Raw genomic sequence first — 22969 nt, 5'->3', positions numbered from 1 at the left:
AATGAATGCATTAATATCAAAAACAGACATTTATTTTAAATGAAATAAATAATAGTGTGGACAACTGTAATTAAAATGGGTGCCAGGAGCCACCTTAGCTCTTAGGCCCTAACAAATATTTATATATGTAATTGAATGTTGTACGATACATTTAATAATGGGATAATTACGACCAAATGTCTTATTATTACTGTTATAAAAACATTGCTAGCTGACCTCAGCTCCACACTGTGTTTAAAAGACGGTGAGGTTGTGGGCCATGATTTCATTATAACATGATATTAAGTGGGGAGCTCCCCCGGGCCGCCAGTTTGAGACCCCAGAGTTAAACTAACCACTCTCTCATGGGTCCACAGCAACAGATGAATAACCAGTGAAGACATTTTGCAGCAAACAGACTGCAGAACTTTGTAAAACTTGGATCTCCGTGTCGAGCTGAAGCCACGAGGACATCGTTTTGGACGTTTCCCAGAACGCACAAACGTGAGCTTCAGCCACATTCACTGTCCTCCAAAATATGTCCCCGCTGATACAGTTGTCGGTTTGTTTGTTTTTTATTTACCACATGAAGATCTCGCAACACAACACAATAAAAAAAACCCACTGCCGATGGATTTGAGTGGGTTTTTGTTTACTGACCCGGAGGTTCATCCCATAGGTGTTTGACTTTTTGGAGATTGTTTGTGGATGAGTTTGAGTCTTGCAACTCAGTTGAGCAATGTCCATCAAGAAAAGCACTGCTGGCGTCTAAAATAAGCATTTTTAGACTTATTCTACGAAATATTCCTAATTTTGATGGGAATCATTGGGAATCAACCATTTACCGTGCAAAGAATGGTAACTGCAGACATTACCACGAGATCTTAGAGGCACGTGGATTTCAAAGAGACTAATGGTGGAAAGTTGAAGAAATCAAATTGGAGCAGGGAAACAGATAAAACATGGACTGGACAGAGGTCCCCGAGGACCAGGATTGGGAAACGTTGTTCTTAAATGTTCTATAATGTTCTAAAATAATGTTTATTTCAGTTAATTTGTGTTTTTCTTGTATATTACCACAGACGGCCAAGGAACCAATATATGGTACCATCATAGACCCTGATTTTCTACATGAAAATAAAACAAATATAGAAAAATGGAACAAAAGTAAAAGTATAAAACACTCCGACAGGTAATTCAATGACTGTGGGATCATTAAAGAAATTGTGTTCTCATGGAAATTTTCCAATTAGAAATACTTCTAAAACTAGGAAACTTTTATTGTGAAACTTAATTATTTGTTCAGCACTTTGAAATTAACATGTTGCACACAAAATGCTGTATAAATTAAGTGTGATTGATTAATTATTTGATTGATATTGAATTTTAAAACTCTAGTAAGACAGTTCACTGTCTTGGACATAATAACCTGACTCAGCAGTTGCTGAGTTGTCCTTCTTCTCAGTAAGTTCTACAGACGGACAGATTGGCCGGTCAGAGTTTTACAGGAGCAGAACATCTTTAACTTTACTGCAGTTTTGCTGTGTGCAGTGAAAACAGATAAGAAACCAGCAGCAAGGACAAGAAAAAAACACAATTAGTGATAAATCTGGAGGCAGGAGGACGCAACACAGACCTCACATCAGCTGTGACCTGTTCATCTGGGAAAGTCAGGTGTGACTGAGCCGCGGAGGACGATTGTAAATCTTGATTGTAAGTGAGCTAAAGTGTCCAGCAGTTGTAAAAGTGAGCTGCAGCTCTCCACGCCTGCAGGCAGGGAGAAGCTCTTTGGTCAATTCTGTGGTGATGAGGTGAGGCGAGACAATCTATACTGATGCCCAGACTCGTGTTTTTATGATTTTTACATGCATGTAATGCTATTACAGGAGGGAACAGAGAGGTGTTTTATCAGCTGACATAAAAGAGGATAAAGAAAGTAGCAGACTTGTTATTTACTGAGATGCAGGCTCAGAGGTCTTGTGTAAAAATGTAAATAGCAATATGTTGAACAGCCACCAGAGGGCGACTCTCCTTCGTTATCTCACTTAATTTATAGCATTTCCCTGAGGAGTTAGCAATCACTAGTTTCAGCGAGCATGGCAATTTTATTAATCATGTTCCTGTTAAGAGGAAAATGTGGACACTGCTGATGTCCAATAGGACAAATTGGGGTGAAGTATTCTTCGCTTCGAAGACACAGAGCCAGGAATTGAACAACCTTCCAGTTGAAAGACAACTCGCCCTGCCACTGATTCACCATGGGTCAACCCTTACCACTCACTTTATTACTTTTACTTCTAAAAGTACATTAAGTCGATAAATAAAGTACATTTTACATCAGAAATTTGACATTTACTGTACTATTTTACAGTAATATTTTAGTCAAATAATAACTCAACTGTGCTGTTTTTAAATCAGCGTTGGCTTCAGTTGGCATCAGTCTGAATGTAAGACCCAGGTGAACGTGCTAATTTCTTCCTGCTCTATTTTTGTTCAGCGACGCTACAACACTTTTACGTTCACTTTCTGGCCATTCGCCTTAATGCTGGCGAATGGCCAATGCTTTACTCTCAGCATCATTTATGTCATCAACTGGATCACGTAAACAATTAAAGAGAGATCAAAATAAATAAAGCTAAACGGTAACCACGGTAACCTTATCACTATTAGTGCTATGGAGTTGGTGTTTATCTGTGACATCACAAGTCTTGCAGGGGTGTGGCACATGAACCACTGGGAATGGAAATTATATCGATAATTATCTTATCTTTGGCAGCTTCATTTGGGATTTTGCACCCACTAATTTTATTGTGAAAGGGGCTTTAATGCAACCCTGTAAATCTCCATAATGATTTAAAACTGCACAAAATCAATGTAATTTGCCCTGACTGAAAATCCTCTGTGTGTGAAGCGCACACACAGAGGATTTTTGCATATTTTCAAGATAAAGAGGCACCATTCACTGTCACCTCAGAGTTTTCCCCAATAAATGATTGTCTTTCTCATCCCAAAGTGCTGCCCTTTGCTGTTTCATTATCGTTTAAATCAAGTTAAAATTGAGAATTCAGCGGACAATGCTTTAATTAATGCTTTTACCTGGGAGTTAAAGACTTTCCAGTGTTACCTTTTTGATGTCCAAATGGAGTGATTCTGTGCATTCCAGTTAAATCTCAACTTTATTTCTAGAGCACATTTAAAAACAACCAGAGTTGACCAAAGAGAGTTAAAGGCACAGCAACAAGGTATAAAACATAAACATAGTAAAATGGTAAAAATCGAGGACAGTTTTAGACAAGCTGGACTCGTTGGACAAATGACTCGGATCAGTCAGACTCAGACACTAAGCACATGTTCAACACCTTCCTCTATTCTACTCCTGGAGCCACTGAAGACAAAGATCATGAAGAGGAAGCGCCGTTAGCTGCAGCTATTCTGGTCTCCCCGCCTCTCTACATGTATGTACGCCCTTTTAAAACAATTAAAGCCTATTTCAAGGAGCTGAAATTGACTTATATCAGTCATTTGAGCCATCCGCTGATTAACTTAGCACAGGGAGCAGACTCTGGAAGACAGCCGAAGTACAGAGGGAGTGATGTTAGCCAAAGTGAAGCAAGAAGTTAATGTCTGACCCTGAAATGTTCAGCTGTGGCCCGCCATCAATTTCACATCATTATCTCCATGGAGCAGCGTTGTCAAAATGGGTGTTGCAGTGATGGACTTGATGATGATGGTTATTGTACTACATCTGAATGAAAATTGCTTTATAAATAACTCCCGGGAGTGTAGATAATAGGCTGCTAGACATGCTTGGGTTTTCTTGCGGATACAATCACCTGGATGACGGAGAACCTTCGGAGACACGTTTGTATAAAAAGCACTTTTTTTTCTTTTTCTAATTTCTACTTTTATCAGCAATCATTTGGTCGACTGCAGTTGGACGGCACCGCAGCACTTAGTGTCTGTTTTTGGGTGAAATACTTTTCCAGAGCAAGTCTTGTTTGACAAGAACCTGAAATGTTGAGGGGAGTTTTAGTCAGATCTCCTCTCTTTTTTTGGCACATTTGGAGCTGTCACAACACTACGTCTCATTAATACTTGCAGCCAGTGCATTTACAAAGTTTAGTGTCACATTCCGCTGTCTCATTCTCTAAAAGAAAGGGCTTTGTTGACGTCGAGTCAACTCAAGCTTAAAAATATAATGATATTTGGTTTAAAGAGTGAGATAAAGCAGAGCATTGTGGAGATGAATTTAAAAGATTAAAGGCACTAAGACGGATCCTTGAGGGATCCCACAACTATTCATATCCATTTCATAAAAGGTTATAACTAAATAACGGGGTGTGTACATGTAAAAATAAAGTTTACACAAAATAAAGTTAAAAACAGTACAGTAACAACTGCCAAGATTTAGGAGGATATTTATAACCTAAAAATGTGTTATTTTAGAATTTGGCACAAGAATAATTATGATAATATATATTTTTTGTGTACGACAAAGCAGGGGTTGGACCAATACTATTAGCGATATTCTGCAGGTGGATTTTTCAACAATTTAACTTTTTTTGTCAGAGGGGTTTGTGGTTTAAATTAATAAAAGTTGCTTTTATTTGTTTAGGTACTGTCACAGAATAAACAATCTGCTCTTTAACTCTCTAATTGGCTGCCTAGTCCTAGCATATGTATTATTTTGGAGGGGAAAGAAGTAAATGCTTTCAATGGACACAATTTGGTTAATAAATTGAATTTCATACAATTTCTTATTTCCTTCACTTGTGTCGTCTGACCTTTTGTCAGTTCCTGCAAATCTCAACAAGCATATGATAATAAAAGCATTGTGCACACGAGCTGTTACTGTTTGTCTCTGCATGGTATAAAAGCAGCACAATAGTCACTGATATCAGTCCACAGAATTTAAAATAAGCTTCCTCTTGTTTGTCTAGTCTCGTGAAAACTTTCCCCTTTTCTCTCAGTGCCAGGATCCATAAAATCTAATTAGGGAAATAATTAGCCAGTGAACATGCAGTTACAGTTATTATTGAAACACCTTTAGCTCTGGCAGCAAACCAAGGTGTTTTAGTCAGGGGCGGACGGTGTATAGGGACGATTTGCCCTTTGGGCAAAGGTAGTTATTATCTGTAATCAATTATCTGTCATTGTCCAATCAGAATCGTAAGATTCAAGACACGTTTTATGATTCTGCCTCTTCTGGGGCGATTTGACTGACGTGGAGAATCGCCCAAAAATTCTCCCATTCACTCTCATGTTAAAAACGTTTTTTTCTAAAAACATACCCTCCAATGCATTTTTAATGAGGATTTATGTGCATGCACTAACGTGCTTGCGTCATATGTAAATTGAGCAAAGAGAGGAGGGGATAACTTTTCTTCACTTCACGTCTCTCGATAAGTTGTTTGTCTCTCTGATAGTGGCGTAGTTTGACCAGTGCCACGGAGTTCACGCTTTCATACGCGTTGCTAACATTGTTGATGTTTGTATTTCTCTGCTCAGGGTTTAACTGCAGGTTAAACTTCACGCAAATCAGACGATCGGACTGTTTTGTGCAAGAGAGTATTGTAAGATGCATATATCAACACATCTAAAGATCCAATTCTGCACTTTCCTTTACACTTAATGAATAATTTGACTGCACTCTCATATCTTTGTTGTATGTATCTGGTAAAAGTTGTGAAAGCTCTTGATCCTTGGTCAGTTAATAAATACTTGACTTAATATTCTGCCCCTGTCTTTATGTGGTTGCTGGACACATCTTGTGTCCTGTTTAGCTATTTTACATCATACATTAGATTCATGTAAATAATATTTGTTTATCAAGTTGCCATCTAGTGGACACAAGGAGGACTGTTAATCACCTAACAACAAATGGATACTGTCTTGCTTTATGCACCAGAAAAAATTTGCCCCCCCCCCCCTGAAATTTTCTTCAGGAGCCGCCACTGGTTTTAGTTAACAAATTTAATCACAGAAATTATAATACAGCACATTATTTGAGAGAAAACTACTTTTTTTGTGTGCTCGCCGAGGCAGCAGACTTTCAGGGGCAGAGTGGAAAATGGAAAAGAACCAACATACTGTATATCTATGGCCTGGTGCCGACTCATCGTCCAACTCTCCTGCCAAGACCGGCTCCTGTGATGCCCACTCTTATCCACACCAGCCCTTCAGGCAGATCGATGGGCAGAGTTAGAGCTGCTGACAGCAGCCGTGGCTGTCGGAACCGTCACTTCATCTTGACAAAGAGGGGCATCACGGAGGACGGCGCCCATAAACTCATATTTGTGGCAAATTAAATCAAAATGGGCTTCTTATTAAATTCAGATATGTTGGTTATGGCTGCATGCCAACAATATGCGGGATATTTGGTTCCTTGTGGATTTATCGAACGCTTTGAAGGATTTAAACTGTATTTAATCACCCTGTAACATTAATCTTGTCCCGAGTTATAGATAATGTTTCAGCTTTTTATCGCTGATGCTCGTGCAAATTGAAATTGCGTCAATAAATTGTTCCCCGTTGGATTTCAGTATTTGCATTTGCCAGACCGTTTTACAAAAGTCAAATTTTGTGGTTTCACCTCCATCAGATCACTTTAAATTAAACCTAATCTAATGTGGTTATATAATTTCTGCTCAAATTTAGACGTGTGGTTGAAAACACATTTTTTCTGTGGTGTGACAAATTTAAAACACATATTTATTACTGTTTTACACATACTTTTATGCTTTCCAAGATGGAAATATCTGCAAATGTCACAGAACTGTGGGATGTGTTAACTTGCCATTCCACTGCTTTTTTATTTTGTCAGCATGCGTAGGAAGACTTGAGTGTAGAGCACAGGGAAAAATGCTAATTTTTGACAATCATCTGATAGATTCTAAAAAGCATATTGAAAAACTGTTAATTGATTTGTATTGATCTTAGGTTATGGAAGATGTTTGTACAGTAACAGTAACAAGTAGGATCCATCGAGCTTCATTGAAAACAATTGCTGTACCATAATAGAATGTTTCCTGTGGCCTAAACCAAAAGCCTGACAGGGATTGTGTATTTTATATGGGTTCAGTGAAGGAATTAAACTAGAATGTCTCTTTTAATCAAATGTAAAGTCACAACCAAGCAAATAAATCAGTGGAAAATCAACGCAGTGGCTCACCTTGGCTTTGTTAATGGTGCAGTGTAGTGCATTGTTCTCCTGGTCGTACGTCAAACTGAACTCCAAGGTCCCCAATGTGGCTGTGAAGACAAAGACAGAAGACAGAAACAGGAATTAGCTGCTGGAGAAGACGTTTTCACTGTGCGCTAACTGTTGTGAGGAGAGAACAAATCCAGTTTGAATACGCCACATGGGAAATCTGCAGGAGTTTGTAGCACTGACATGTAATCACAGCAATAATCATCAACAACGTAGGAGTGAACATTTAGGAAAATGTATGGATGAAGACGATATCAACCGCACAGTTAGATAAACCCTAACCAACTGTAGAGGTAATTGGAATTGTGAATCTCCAATACAATGAAAAACAGTTCATGATTAATGCATACATTTTAATTTTAGGTAGCAGACTAGCAACCAGCTTAACAAATAACATTAATAATAATAACTTAACAGTGCAAGAGTGCAAAGTTATTGAAATAAATTAAATTAAAATGAGAACGTAACCGAGTAAAACCAGTCAACAGCACAGTTAGAATTTAATATTTGAAGCAATTTTATTTTAAGGGTGAATTCCAATTCCTTGCTTAAACCTCAATCTTAACCCTCAATCTCAAAAATGCGCACTCCCGCTAGTGCAAGTGCTGTCCCGATTCTCAGAAAATTAAGTTGAGGGGCAAGTTTAAGGGCTGTATTGCCCTCAATATTGAGATTTTCCGAGACCACCCTTGGGAGCAAGGGCTACCCAGAATGCATTGCGTGTTTTCACATAAGAAAGATGGCGTCGAAAGCAGCGAAGCGAGTGCGATACAAATTAAGTATTTTCTTTGTTAATAGAGATATAAAAATTATGAAAACCATTGTATTATCTTAGTTTATGCCCATATTATGGATTACTTACGTCATTGTTGCGTAACATTTATTTTTATTTTACGATCTTTTGTCAATATCCGGCCGGTTTGCTATCGTTTACCCTTCAATAAGCCGTGGTGTGTGGTAACTGTCAGCTGAATATGTCCGTGGTTGTGGTATTTGTATGAGTATCATCTTATAACTAACTGACAACCTAATAACTTGACTGAAATAAAATAATAAATAAATAATCGTGACGTAAATGTGTTCTTCTTATTCTTCTTTTTTGGAGTTGACAGACTGGACGCAGATTTCGCGTTATTCTGCCCCCCACAGTCTGAAGACGTATCTGCATTTAAGGGGTGTCCCATTTCTAAGTGACAATATAGCCCTCAACACTTGGTTTTGAGGGCCAGTTAAGATAAGGGTTGAGCTTGAGGGTTAAGATTGAGGGTTAAGATAGGAATTGGAATTGGCTCTAAATCTCCTTAGTGACTTAGTTTGTATCAAGTTCAAGTTTTAGCTAGATATTTAGCAAGATAGCAAGCTGGCCAATAGTATAACAATGTAACGGAGTAACTCAATCAACATCACAATTAGATTTGAATACATTAAGTAATTTAATTGCAAATCCCCTGACTGACTTGTTATGTAAAATAAATTGTTTGTATCAAGATAAAGTTTTACCTAAGATATATAGCGAGCTAGCAAGCTAGCTTAATATATTCACATTTAGATTTTAATCTATTCAGGGATTTAATTGCATATCTCCTGATTGACTTCTGTAAAATAAATATCACTTGAAGTGTTTGCTCCCAAAAAGCCACTACTTAGCTAGCTAAATACTATAGACTTTTTGGTACCTATCTAGCTAGCTAAATGGTGGCTTTTTGGTAGCTAGTAGCTACTAGCTGCCATTTAATTGACCAACTCCCAAGGTGCATACAATGATAAAACATTTACAGGTGAGCAAGACACGAGCAAGCCACGATGACAGTTCGTTATAAAGGCAGCAAAACATATGTGTTACCTCCTCTGCGACACCACCGCAAATGAAATGACCCCGAGGCAGTGGCTCACAGCTATACAAATAGCCCCTCCCACTCGGCTTTAAAACATGTGGAAAACACATTTAAACATGTTTTAAGCAGTTCCACACAATAATAATATGTTGATATGAAATATGAATTCGCGCATACTGCATTACACTCTACCTCCACACACCTGTTCAGCAGAAATGCGGGATATTTAACTCACGAAATTACAAAAAAAATTAAGTTGGTCACATGACTTGAGCGCGAGGATTACCTTTAATAATGCGGAAGTAGAAGTGCTTCGGTTTGATAGACCAACGGGAGGTGATGGAGGTGTTGAGCGTCACCAGCGGCAGGTGAGTGGGACGGTTTTGTTGTTTGTTTGTTTGTCTGTTTGTTTGTGAGTTTGTCTGTTTAAAAAAAAAAAAATCATATTTACGGCAGAACCGTGTGCAAGCGAGACGATGCGTACGCGGCTGAGTGTATTCTCGTATCTGTTATCGTGTTATGACATTTTCTGGCATAAAAAACTCACATTGTCAGCACCAGTAGTCCTCATTGAGATCAAAACCCGGTCCTGATGAGGCAGAACCTCGTTTCTGAGGAACTGGTTAAGTTGAATTGCGGTTATGTGTGGTTAAGTCAGGATTATTAACTGGTTATGCAAACATTAGGTGATAACATTCCGGTTATCGGCACCTAGCTCGATGTCGTGGCCCTACACTTATCTTAAAATGACAATGACAACTGGCCCAAACTGACGTTATGTATCACATAATTAAATACAGTATTTACTTATATATAAGCTTGTCTAGTGTTTAAATGACCATTGTCTATATTTTATTATGATTTAATGTTCTGATTCTATTTAATTTATGAATACTTTTGTTATTTTACAGAGTAATTTAGCATCATAAATACGTTGTTGTTGTTGTTGTTGTTGATGACAGTTTTTTAGTTTTGAGTTTGAGGCAGTCACATTATGGGGACTTATCTTCTTTACAATAATAGTCCCCATAACATAAATTATGACATTTTAAAATGAAGACAACTGAGGTTAATGTTAAGATTAGGTTTAGACCAGTAATAGTTATGGTTTAGGTTAGAATAATCTCCAGGAAATGAATGTGAGTTAATGTAATGTCCTCTGAAGTAATGATCTTTATGATCTTTTCTGGCAGAAACACTGCCCTTGACAGGACCAGTAGTCCTTACAGAGACCAAAATGATGAGAGTTCGGTAAAGGTTGGTGTTAGGTATTACATGGTTAATGTTCGGGATAATACTTTGTTTAGGCTTTTAAAATGAATGGAAGTCAGTGCAGCGTCCGAATAAGAGCAGTTGTGCAAATCTGTGTTTGTCACAGAAAGTTTTCAAATTCACAGAAACTATGATTTTGATAAATGAGTCATGCATTATTTTTATTTGTCCCCTCCTTGCAAATGTCTCTCTATTGAGTCAAGTCTTAAATTGCTGTTTTCTATTAACCCAGTTTGGTCTGAATCAGAGGCTAATACATCTATATATAAATTCCAGGAACATCTTTCTGTGTGTATGTGTGTGTGTCTGTGTGTGTGTATCTCTTGAACCCATAGCCCGATTGATTTCAAACTTGACAGGTGTCTTGCCACGAGCACGGGTAAGTGCAGCGCCAAGTTTGACGTTGTTTGGATGAATAAAAGTTCAATATATATCGTTAAAAGAAGGCTTGGCTTTCGTGGCTCTATTGTAGCCACTCCCCCTCTCACTCACACAGCATTTTAGATTTTTGGTGAGAATGTAATGGAAGTTTGTTTATTAAAGGTTCACACACACTACAGCATATTATTAATTTGCACTTCTCTCCAGCAGTGAAGGGTGTCGATGTTCTGCTGGAGAAGGAGAGGTCAGAGGGCATCAGCAGCCCGTCCAGAGTCGACGACAGTGACGACCCCGCCTTGCTGAATTCAGCCGCGCACAGCAGCGTCCTCGGCGACAACACCAAGTCCTACTCTGCTCACTCAGAGGTCAGTGGAGAAAATCGCTCCTCTCTCCAAGTTTTATTAAAGCACCAGAATGCAAAGTGGGTAACTGTAGCACTCTAATCCGAACAACACAATGTTGGACAGCAATTTCAATTCGTTTACAGCAACTAGGAGGTTTTTGACCATAAAAACAAGTTAATATATGTAAGTAGACCGCCATAACTAACATTTATGTGCAACAGGACCACTCTATGTGACCTTTAAATAAAAAAGCATTAAATAACATGAGTTTGAAACAAATATATATAAATATTTGTGATTTAAAGTCGTCCTGATTTTACTTCAAAAGCAGTGAATATACCTAATGCAAAGCGGAGCTCATCAATGTTGACTGACTTCTCGGCTATAGAAATGACCACAAAAATCTTCTTATTTCTTGCTTGACCTCTGACCTACATTCCCAGACAATTTATCCTAATCTGTGCAGACAAAACGGCCAAAATCACATCGCGAAATGTTCAAAACACATTCCCTAAGGATGAATCTGTCTCCTTTTCTTCTGTTTGTCTCTCATAGAGCTACTGTATTTCTTGAGTGAACGTGAACGTTAACGCTCCCACGTTAAAAAACCCCGTCTTTATTTTCCTTGCCATCGTGTCGCTTCATCTTTTCCCGACAGTTATTTTGTTTTCTCTAAAGTTTTCAGTCGAAGCGTTGATTCCTCTCTTGAGGAACGTGAGCAGACTGTGCTGTCGGGATCATTTTCAGTCCACTCACTCACACAGAGAAGACGTGCTAGCGGGTTGCTAGGAGCGAGGTTAATGTTTGTTGTGAGTGATTTCTGTAATTCAACTATACAAGATTGATTGTAATTGACTGTGGCTGTGGCTGAGGAACGGCCGTTATCTCCAAGCGTCGTCAAAGAATGAAACATTAGATGTTAGGGGAATTAAAGTGAGAGTTTTTGACCTGCGGTGATGATTCAGAGCGGTGTAGCACATGCATCTATTCAGGAAAATAAGAGTTTTGAAGTGTTTTAACTTTCAATATGTGCATATGGTGTGAAAATCTGGTCACTAATAACATAAAAACACAATGTCCATATTGTAATGAACAAATTAAAGCGCTCAAAAGTAAAGCGTTCCTTCGATTTTTGAACAAAAACGATCTGACAAATTGTGTGTGATCCTCTTCATCCTTTTTTTTTAAAGAGGTTGTTAACCTTTCTCTATTCCCTGAGCCATCAATCGTGTCTGAAAATACTCTTAAATGTGGATTTAATATCGGGGCATGGACTCCTAAAGATAGTATCATGTCATTATTATCATTATTATTATTATTTACGGTCTCTCTGCTTCTTGTGATGCTGTTTTGTCCCGCAGCTGCATGAGCCATTTTTGTGTCGCTGTTACAGTCCAGCGAGATGCAACCGAGCCGCGAACCCAGAAGGAGAATAATGAAGTGGAATCTTTTCCCCTTTTCTTTTTTAAGAAAGGGAAACAGTAGAGTCATACTCCTGCTGTGCAGCCTAATTTCAGTGACGCTCAGGCAGGAAAAGAATGACGTGAAAAGTTTAATTCTGTGACATTTTCTGCAAAGAATCCGGAAAATGACTAAATAACTCTTTTTTTAAAGTACAAATGTATTGATGCCAAATGTTTGAAGGTCCTTTTCTTGTCTTCATTTGTTTGGTTTTGCACGGTTCCTGCTGTGTGTAATGATTCATGTGCTGACAGCCGCCACCGCCTGTTATCACCGTCTCTACTTGAAGCAACATTTTTATTTGCACAAATTGTGTTCAAATCTGTGAGATAATATCACACAATAATCATTTTACATGTGTTTTTCAATGAAATTGAGAATATGAAAATCATATCGCAATCACAATATAATGGCACTTTTGATATTTTATCAAGATAGTTCAACCACAACCTACTTGCGGAGTCGGGAATTGAACCCACGACCGAAAGACGACACACTCTACCACTGAGCTACGGTCACTCAGAAACTCTTTCCGTTAAAGCTGCAGTACGTGATTTATGTTGTTGTCGTTATTCTGCGTCTGTCTGGTCTTTGGGATACATGGCGACGCAGTGGCCAGAATTGTCGCCTCACAGGAAGAAGGTCACCGGTTTGGATCCCTGTCCTTCTTAATGTGTGTGGGTTTTCTTACTTTAAATTGACTGAAAGTGTGGTTGTGGTAGTGAATAATTGTTCATTTCTTTATGTTGTTGTTGTGATGGACCGGTGACCCGTCCAGGGTGAACGTGCCTCCAGCGCTGCTGTCAGCTGGGATTGAAAACCTTTGCACCAATCGATGCTGGAAGTGTACACACTTGTTTTCAAAGACACAGTCGCCCAAAGGAATCTTTAAAAAATAAATAAAAGAATAAATAATTAGCTTCTGTGAAAAGCAGGTGGTAGACAACACAAAAACAGATCACCCCGTGGCTCCGTTTGAGTCGTACCTCGTGTGACAGTTGACACATTCTCTAAAATGGGGCTGGTAAAGTCTCCCCCACAGTCAAGAATCGGATGTTGATGTGCAAATTCACACATTACGGCTAATGTGGCGCCGAAGCGGAGCAGCATGTTGCTCATGTCAGAGCTCCCTTTGTAATAACCGCGTTTAAAGAGCTGATGAAGGAGACACAGCCGACAGGGACAGCAGATTTTATTTTTTATTTTTATTATATATATATATATTTTTTTTTTGAGTGATGACTGCTGTCAAAATGGCCGTCGTTTTTGCTCAGCTAAGAGCAGAGGCAGCTCCATTACCTCCCTCCAGGCCAAACTGCAGAGGCAATTCCCCGGTGAGTGATGCTGACCGGCCACTCACCTCCGGCCTGAGAGCAAAGTTCATGAAACCATGTGTGTGGTGGAAGCTCGGCTCACGCCAGGGTGGGAAATTAGTGTGTGCTCGGGGGCAAATTATCCTTGAAATATCGAAAATTGGGTTTGATTTTAACACATGACGTAAAATAGATAGTTAATGTTTGCATATAAATGTCCAGCTTGGCTTCCGTACCACACACAACTCCCAAATTGGGCTGGGTAATGCATCACTGGAGCTCTGGATGTCAACATGACTGATTGCTGCCATGTTGGCACAGGAAAACTTGTTTGGAAGATAAATCGCTGCTCGTGTTTGTTTCAAGTTGCCGGTTTTTGCATCGTGCAGTTCACGTCAGAGCTCGTTTTTGTGCTAATTTTGCATGCATTCACGTCTTCCAGGTCGACCGTACTCCTCGATGACTTGATTCTATGCCTTTTTGCTTCTTTTAAAATGGTCTCTGTAGATAAATTTCATGAGACGCATCACAGACACGACATAAGTCAGAGAATCTCGGCGCTAATTGCTTTTTGCATCATTGTATGAATCGACGTTTACGCCAAAACTCAACTGTGCATTGACTTTGACGTAAACTCATCTCGCGAAACATTCAACTTTCCCTTATACTCCTCCAAAGAACGTTTACACATCGCAGTAAAAGTAAATAAATGATTCAAAAAAAGATATTTAAGTTAATTAACATTGGACTCTGAAATCCAGATTCACAGGGAAACTTAAGAGAAACTTAACTTCAATCTCATCCCTAACTTTAGCAAATAAAATAGAACCTTTTTTCATAACACGTCTTAAAATACAGTAAGACTTCACATACATGCACTTTAACCATCAATAACGCTTTATTTATATAGCACTGATCATACAAGTGTAAATTTAACCCAATAAGATCTTTAAGAAGTGTTCAAATTAAAATTTTTGTTTAATTTACCTTAAATTTACTTTAAGTATACCATAATGATAAACGACAGTACCTGATACAAGGTGTGTTTATTGCAGTGATCCACTTTGCTGTCCTAGCTGCTTTTACATATATATATACTTATATATACATATATATAAATATGTTTATATATATATATAGATAGATATTACTCCTGAAAGGGATTGTTAAGTTTATACGGTAAGAAAAAGACCAATGTTCACGAGTCATTAGATATTGGTCCAAATAATAATTCTTTAAGGCTTAGAATCCACATGGATCCTTTAATATATCATTTCATATGTTAAGGTCGTCCAGCTGCCATTACATTTCATTCTAAGTGGTATTAAAAAGGTCTTAAAAAACATTAATTTGATTTTTTTTACCAATATATTTACCTTTAAGGGTCACACAGAGTGGTCCTGTTGCACATATATGTTAGTTATGGAGGTCTACTTACATATATTAACTTGTTTTTATGGTCAAAAACCTCCTAGTTGCTGTAAACGAGCCGTTTGAAATCCTCTTTTCTGACGCTGTTCGTCAGCCAAGATGTTTCAGAGTGAACTTTCACCCCAGTACTATTCAGCACATCCGCTCTCAGAAGCGCAGCTCCCCCCTCTGGAACGGTGGATGCACTGCTCCTCATTATCAAAACATTGTTTTAACAGTGTTTAAAAATAGCTTCTTCACGACTCCCTGCCGCAGTCCCTTTTATGACTTTGACCCGGAGTCAGACCCAGAGTCAGAAGACACTGTCGCTCGTGAAACACGAGTTAATAGGAACTTCCGATCTTGGTCTGCTTTAATATTTGATTGAAAACTAAAATGGAAATGATTCAAAATGTAATTGACAGGGCCAGAAAATAACCTACACCCTGACATAGACGTGAATGTATGTGTTTTTGAGAATAATCCAATGCAAATGAGAACTCAGTCAGTGCCAATTGTGCCACAGCATGCACATTTTAGAGAGAAACATACACTGTGATCAACACCAGTGGTTATTTTCTGGGTGCGCTCAGGTGGAATAGGACTGCAATTAGGCTGCCATTACCACTAAATAGCTCAAAGTCAAATTGCATAAATTGAGCGCAAAGTAATTCATCTCGCAAACTAGGTCAACTACCCTGTGACTTTATTTTATGACTAAATGTGCTGGAAATAAGTGGAGACATTTCATACATAGCATTTTGTTTTTCCTCTATATTTCTCACATTGGGTTAGGGTAATTTTTTTTTTAAACAATAACTTAGCATAGCATAAGTTGTCACTGTATATTCATGCAATACTTTCCATACCCAAGGACATGTTGCTATGTAGACTAGCAGAGTTGGGATTTTTTTTGCAAATTTTGCAATGTTTTCCCTCCAAAAGAACTCTAAATGGTGCAGTACACATGCCAGGCCTTTTAAACTTTATCCAAATAAGTACATTTTTCCCCAAAATTATTCTGGGACCCGTTTTAAAAAAGAAAAATTGTTTCAGGGCTCCCAATACGGCATTTCCACGCAAATAAAACACTGATAAGACAAAGAAAAGCAGATTCCAGAACTTCAGTGTACTATATTATTTAAATATGCACATCTGTGTAAAGTAAACAAGAAATTTGAAATAATTAAATGACAGTTTAATTTCAAAAATGTAATTAAATTAAGTTACTGGTTTGTGTTTTTGTTTGTCTATTTCCCCTGTATATGTTGAAATACTGCTTTGTAATCAACAAAATACCAGGACTTTTAAATCTGAAGCGAGAGCATTTCACAATAAAAGCCCTATTTCAAAAAGACTGGACACAGGAAACTGCAACAAAGTGCTTTTTCTGTGAAAGAGGAACAGGAAATGTTACGTCAAAAATGTGTCAGTTATCAGTGATTTATGGAAACAAGTCAGGCTCTGGATCCTTAACCCTTGTGCGGTGGTTCCCAAAGTCTGGGTCGGGACCCACAGATGGGTCCTGGGATATTTTTGTGGGTCCCCCAAAACAAATCTTCTGAATTTCCCCGAAACTTTTAGTCAAGATTTATGTTTGTGTATTAAAGTAACTGTATAAAATTAACTTTAAACCTTTAAGGTACTACTCAACCATTTGGTGGACCACACTTTAAGTCACTATATCTCATTGAAAAATGCATCAAGCTGAACTCACTAAGACACAATGTGACTTGTTCCGAATGTTGTACTTTATGAATTACGCAAATCAGGTTTATTATGAAGAGACGTCTCAACCGTTTGGTGGAGGCATTGTCGTTATTGTTATCATTAGTAAATAAAATAAAAATAATAAAAAATGCAAATAAATAATTTTCCTTTGCTTTTTTCTTGTTGCGTACCTTAAAGGTGCCATATGTAAGAATGTGGCCAAAAACGTTACTACATTCAAATTCAAAATACCGAGGTCTTTTAGGTTTGGTTTTCTGGCGTAACTGCCAACCCGTGGTTGCTTGATTGCGGTAGGTGGCGCCACATGCCAAAACATGATTTTCAGTCTGCAAATATTTTTTTTAATGCAAATATTTTGGCTGTACTGTTGTTGTTGGTGAGTTCAGTTTGTTATATGAACATTATTCCTGAGTCTCTGTGACATATTAGGAGGGTTTTATGGCAAGTTGCTTTAGATTAATTACATAATGCACCTTTAAAGGGTTAAATGCATTTATCTAAATGATACGTCTTCCAGCCCAAAATGATATTAGAGATTTGCTGCATTAATCACACATTTGCACTTGTCACGGTTTATATTGGGTCACGATAGTTTGCCATATTTAAAATCTGGGAAACACTGTTTCAATATTGTTTTCTTGCCTTAAATTAAAGCTGAGAACAAACACAGAGACTGAGCAGCTCTCACAAATTAGCCAACAAATTAGCCTTTTTCTCAAAATCTAGATTTTATGTCAGCAAATATGCAGAGATTTAGAGTAGACGTTTAAAACCCGGTGTGTTTACACTGTGTCTTCACAAATGGAGTCAAAGTCCCGCCCCCTGCTCTCTGACTGAACTGCAGAGTGAAGGACAAATAGTCCAAGTGTTAATTTGTCTGCTGGTGGTGCTTGAATGAACAATTAGATTGCATGCCTCCCGTTCTGTTCCTCTCATTAGAGCGGGGAAGTCTCGCAGGGGGAGCGGCAGCTTTCTGCTGAAGATGAAACTGTTTTTGTTTTACATCACAGAGCTGATTGAATCTTTACTCATAGAAATAAATAATCAGGATTTTCAGTTGTGATTTTTGAAAAAGTTTTACACGGTGGAGAAATAACTCTTTTTTTTTAACGCCTGTTCCTGTGACATCTCGGGTTAATTAAAGAAACATGATAGAAACTTCCCCACATGCCATCGCAGCTTCCACCTACACGGGAAATGATTATATTAGGAGCTCATGACTGCACACATTTGCATCTTAATGAGAAGAAGGAATTCTGAAACGCTGTAACATCTGAACGCTCTTTGGTTCACATTAACTCTGAAGACGAGTGTTTTGACAGGGAAACACTTATTTTTAGTCGCCAAGGAGCATCTTTAACACCTGCCACTTATGCTACAACTTACTAAATGATTTCAAGGAATAGTTACTGCCATTTCAGCATATTTTAGCCACTTAACAAAAGGTTTAACTATTACAATCTAAGTCTATGATATCGTAGTAACATAAGAGAGCATTTTCTGGCTGGAAATTGGCGTTTATAAACCCACTCATTCTCTCACACCAAAGTCCATGGAGAAAATCTGTGATTTTATCACACAGACACACAGCAGCTGCTCATTTACTGCTGTCTCATTTGTTTAATTTGTGCCACTTTGCTAAATCCAAACAAATGGGTTCAAACACGGAATTCACAAACATAAAACATTTTAAATTAATGGAGGCAGCGGTGGATCAACGACTCCTGAGTGCTGTGGTTTAGAAATTGCTGATTTTCTCTATGGACTTTGGTGTGGGGGAGACAGAGTTTATAGAGTAGGCTGAAAAAGGGCTGCAGACATATCCTTAAGATATTCTAGACATAAGCAGGCATAGATTTTTATCACATAAGACTTTTGTTAAGTGGCTAAAGTCTGTTATTCCTTCCTGTCCCTAAAGACAACCGTGTTATCGGTGAGAGCGAGTGTCCATGGACGCAGCGGTGCAGCCAGCGTCGTTAACAGGTCAATACTTCATACAGCCACTCGTCAAAAAACACAGAACTGTGCCTTTAACAGCAGGGTACGATAAGGAAAGTCCTTCTTGGACAAACAAATTCAACATCGTTTTCTCACATTTCTTCACCGCATTCACTTAAATAAGCTCCTTATTAACAAAATATTTAGCACAAGAGCGTCGGGAATTAAAAGGAGCTAAAAAAAAGAAAGAAATCCTATTGAACAGATTACTTGCTCGCTTTAATTAATCTCTTTTCTTCACGCTAACAGGAATAAACCTAATTTAAAAAACCTCAGCTGCAAAATCATTAGCACGTGAGTAAAACTGCAAATAAATAACTGTGACCTGATACGTTCATCTGGAACATTTACAGTCATTTTCTACTTAATAGATATAAATACCATGTGTATGGAAGTAGAAAATGAGGATTTTTCTACAAGTCAGGATAAAACCATTACACCCTTAAGTATTTTAAAAACACACTTAATATTAATCTAAATTCAAATTGAATCATTGCTGCAAAAATAAATGTTTCTCTTCCTTTACTTATTTTACAACCTTTTCAAACTCTGATGTACTGTCTCTAAGACTATATCGTGTATTAAATAATTGCGTCATCTCTAGATACCCATATTATTAATATTAATAAATATTCAACCTGCAGCAAAACTCCAAAAATAGACAAACCTGGCAACCCTGGTCAGATTGTGCCAGTTAGACAGAATCGATTGCTAATGTCTGAATCGTCTAGATATGCCCCCTAATTTACATATGAAATAGAATAATAAATAAATGTAAATAAATGAATTGGGAAATAGATTTTTTTTTTTTTAGAAAATCACATTTTCTATTATCACTTTTGTGATTTTATGGCACGTACAGTCCTCCATACACTGTCGCTTCTGGACTAATAACTCTCTCAACCTTTTGGCGTCCTGTTGCCAAATCCCAAACTATCAACTCCTTTTATATTAAAATAAGAAACCATAGAAACAGAGGTAAAATTCATATTAACTGAATATTTCTGATGATTTTACACCAAAATAGTCTAGTTCAGTCTGTACAGCGCTGTACTGACAGATCACTGAAGCGTACTTGTTTAAAGCCGATGCAACAAGTGGAGTCGACACCTCGTGCAGCATCACAACGCAGTAATCTCTTTCCTGTGCTCGTGTCTCAATGAGTGGAGGATATTCAGGACCTCACATTGTAAACAACACCATTTGTAGGTGGCCTCAAGCAACCTCTTGGCTAAAAAAAGAAGAGTAGAAGAATGTTGCCCTGAAGCGACCTCAGATGCAATATGATATTTTTTTCTTTAGCAGCACTGGAAAACTTTAAACCGTAGTATGAAACTTGTCAATATCAACAAATGTCTTTAACGCTAAAACTATTATCAAATGAGTTCACGCGAAGTTGAATTTTCGTAACATTGTCAGCAGCGCCATGGAAGCAGATTGCTACCACGAAACCCACAAAAAGACGATGGTTGTCAAAAACCATGAGGTTTGTGAAAGTTGCTGTTTACTACTGTTGCTAGGCAGCGTACGCCATCATTTTGTGTGTTCACAGCACGTGTTATGCATTGCTTATTTATAGAAAGGCACAGCGCAACAAAACAGTCAAATAAACTTTGTAACAACTCTGCTGAAGTCGTACATAGTAGTGCTGGGCAGTGGGCATGTTAACGGCGCCAATGTTAACGCACATTAACGGATTTTAACAACGTAAACATGACGTCACGCGCGTCTTTTTCCGGTCAGTCGTCATGGAAACGCGCCATGCGTTAATGTATGTTAACGTTGATGCTGGTTAATGTGCCCAGCACTAGTATAGGGTTGGGTGATATTAAGGTATCCTGCGGTATCTAAAAATAGCAAAGCTATCAGTATCATTACCGTCATTAACCCTTCTGTTATCATCCAACAAAACAACAACGCAACATTCTCGCGCTACTCACAGGAAGTGAAGACACGTGCGTCCTCAAACCTCCTCCAAATCCCTGAGGATGTAGATTAATACCAGGTTGCCGAGTGTGGTGACATGTCACCAAAGGAGGACATGTTTAAAGATATTGTTTTGCGGGCTAACTTTGTGACGTCTTTGATCATAAATCACAGTAACGTTGCCAAGTAAATACTTAAGGTCACGTCCGTCCGTCTTTCAACCTCTGACACAACGCGTTCAATAATTCACATGGATTTTCGCGGCAGACTCATTTCAGAATAAAGGTCACCTAATTATGTATTTGGATGAAGGCTAATGTTAATATCAATTATTTGGAGTGGAACTGCATCCTGAATATCTTGTTTTAATAAATCAGACAAAATGCAGCGTAATCTTTCTTTGATTGGATGCAGAATTTTTCCTTGGTCCTTGGTCTTAATGACGCTGTTAATTTAGTAGAACATTTCATTTTCCTATAATAATGAAATATTGGAGCTTTTTTTGTTAATGTTGTCTTGAGGTTTGTACTGTAACAGCTCTGAACTCCTCCTGACCTTCAATGCCAGAGCACTTAATTATTCAATTCCAGGTTGAGGCTTTTTACAGAGAGTGATTAAAATGGTCTTTATTTATTAAATAAATGTCAGGCCATTGTCCGCCCCTGCTCTTTCCCTCTGCCCCGCAAATGACAATGAGAAGTGTCCACGTCTCTGTGTGGGCGGAATACGAATTTAAAAGATGAGTGAGATCAGTGTGGCAGCACCGGAAGGCAAAGGGGAAGATGGTTATGAGTTTGGCTTAAATTAACCCAACTGAGAATTCATTTGCCAGAAGTCAAACAGCAGTAACTCGACTAAAAACTGCTGATTCTGTGACAAGTTTCCAGATTAATCTAATAAAATGATCCTCATATACACTCATAGCCATTTTATTAGGTACAGTTGACGCCTAAAGTTGTGTTTCCATCTGTGTCAGCCTTCTGTAAAATACCTTAACTTGGTGGGCGGGGTGCACTTTGTGTTTGATAGCCATGTCAGCGAGATATGTAGCCAACAAACAGACATTTTTTCCTGCTTGTTTATTTTCTGTCGCCCAATCAGCTAACTGTCGTGGGTCTATTTCCACTCGTATCATACCGTACCATTACTCTGGAAAATTTAATGGTTGGCTAGGGCTATTGTTGATATTATTCCTAAAGGAAACGCAAAGAAATATGTACTGTACCGTTCAATGCAATAATCTTCTGCTTCTGAGATGATCTGCTTACCATTGGTTGCCTTTTCCATCTATTCAAATTCAATGGTTTTAGTCAAATGGAAAGCACTTGGGTTTTTAAAATGTTACGTCATGGGATGTACATGATGATTGAACCCTAACCCTAACCCTATCTGAATAGTTCATTGATTACTTTCTAATCAAAATATTTATTGCCAAATAAATAGGAAAGAAAGGAATATACAGTTGGGGTTCCTTGATAAAGGTCCACCATAGATTCATATCTCTGTTCAATTCATTTTTATTACCATATAAACACAAACAACTGTGTTTAAAATATATATATATCCACTTGCCATTCATTATATTAAGCAGCCTCACAGTGTTATTGTTAGGTTCAGTTATTTCAAATGACTTATGTCCAAATCACCAACATCTGTTACTAGCAGCAAACAGAAAGAGCACCCACCGCTTACTTTCGCTTTTTTCCTGATTGTGAGAAGTTTAACCAAGAAATCGCCCCCAATTTCAAGGAAAAAAATAACCCGGAGAGAAAATGGACTGCACTTTCATGAACCTTTTCAGTTTCCCTAAATTGTGTTTCGACCAGAGGAACCTGAGTGTAGATTAATTCAAGAGAGTCTGAGACACTGGAGGAATCTCTGCTCGAGGTTACTTCAGGTACTTTGCTGAACAGATGTTCTAGCCAGTTTATGAGGTACACCAGTTCATCTGCTCGTTAATGCAATATCTAACCAGCCAATCAGATTACAGCAATTTAAGATCACGTAGACATGGTCCAGATGACCTGCGTTGGAATGAGGAAGAAGGGTGAGTTTAGTGACTTTGAACATCACAGAAAATGGTCCAAAAAAATATCCAGTGAGCAGCAG

At 38.2% G+C, this 22969-nt stretch overlaps 2 protein-coding genes across 2 annotated transcripts in view; one reads left to right on the top strand and one right to left on the bottom strand.

Moving 5' to 3' along the window:
* Nucleotides 1-22969, top strand: part of LOC310927019 (tripartite motif-containing protein 16-like) — a gene marked incomplete at both ends in the record, with an annotated part of 193184 nt that overhangs the window by 109962 nt on the left and 60253 nt on the right. The gene's annotated exons all lie outside the window — the stretch shown is intronic.
* doc2b (double C2-like domains, beta) overlaps nucleotides 1-22969 on the bottom strand; it is a gene marked incomplete at both ends in the record, with an annotated part of 113355 nt that overhangs the window by 42006 nt on the left and 48380 nt on the right. The window contains one exon of the mRNA XM_083889256.1: nucleotides 7151-7230. Within this exon, the coding sequence (XP_083745382.1) occupies nucleotides 7151-7230 (80 nt within the window). The remainder of the gene's footprint in view (nucleotides 1-7150; nucleotides 7231-22969) is intronic.

Source organism: Microchirus variegatus (assembly GCF_963457635.1).
Source record: "Microchirus variegatus genome assembly, chromosome: 5".
Taxonomy (NCBI): Eukaryota; Metazoa; Chordata; class Actinopteri; order Pleuronectiformes; family Soleidae; genus Microchirus; species Microchirus variegatus.
This window is presented reverse-complemented; position numbering and strand designations above follow the sequence as displayed.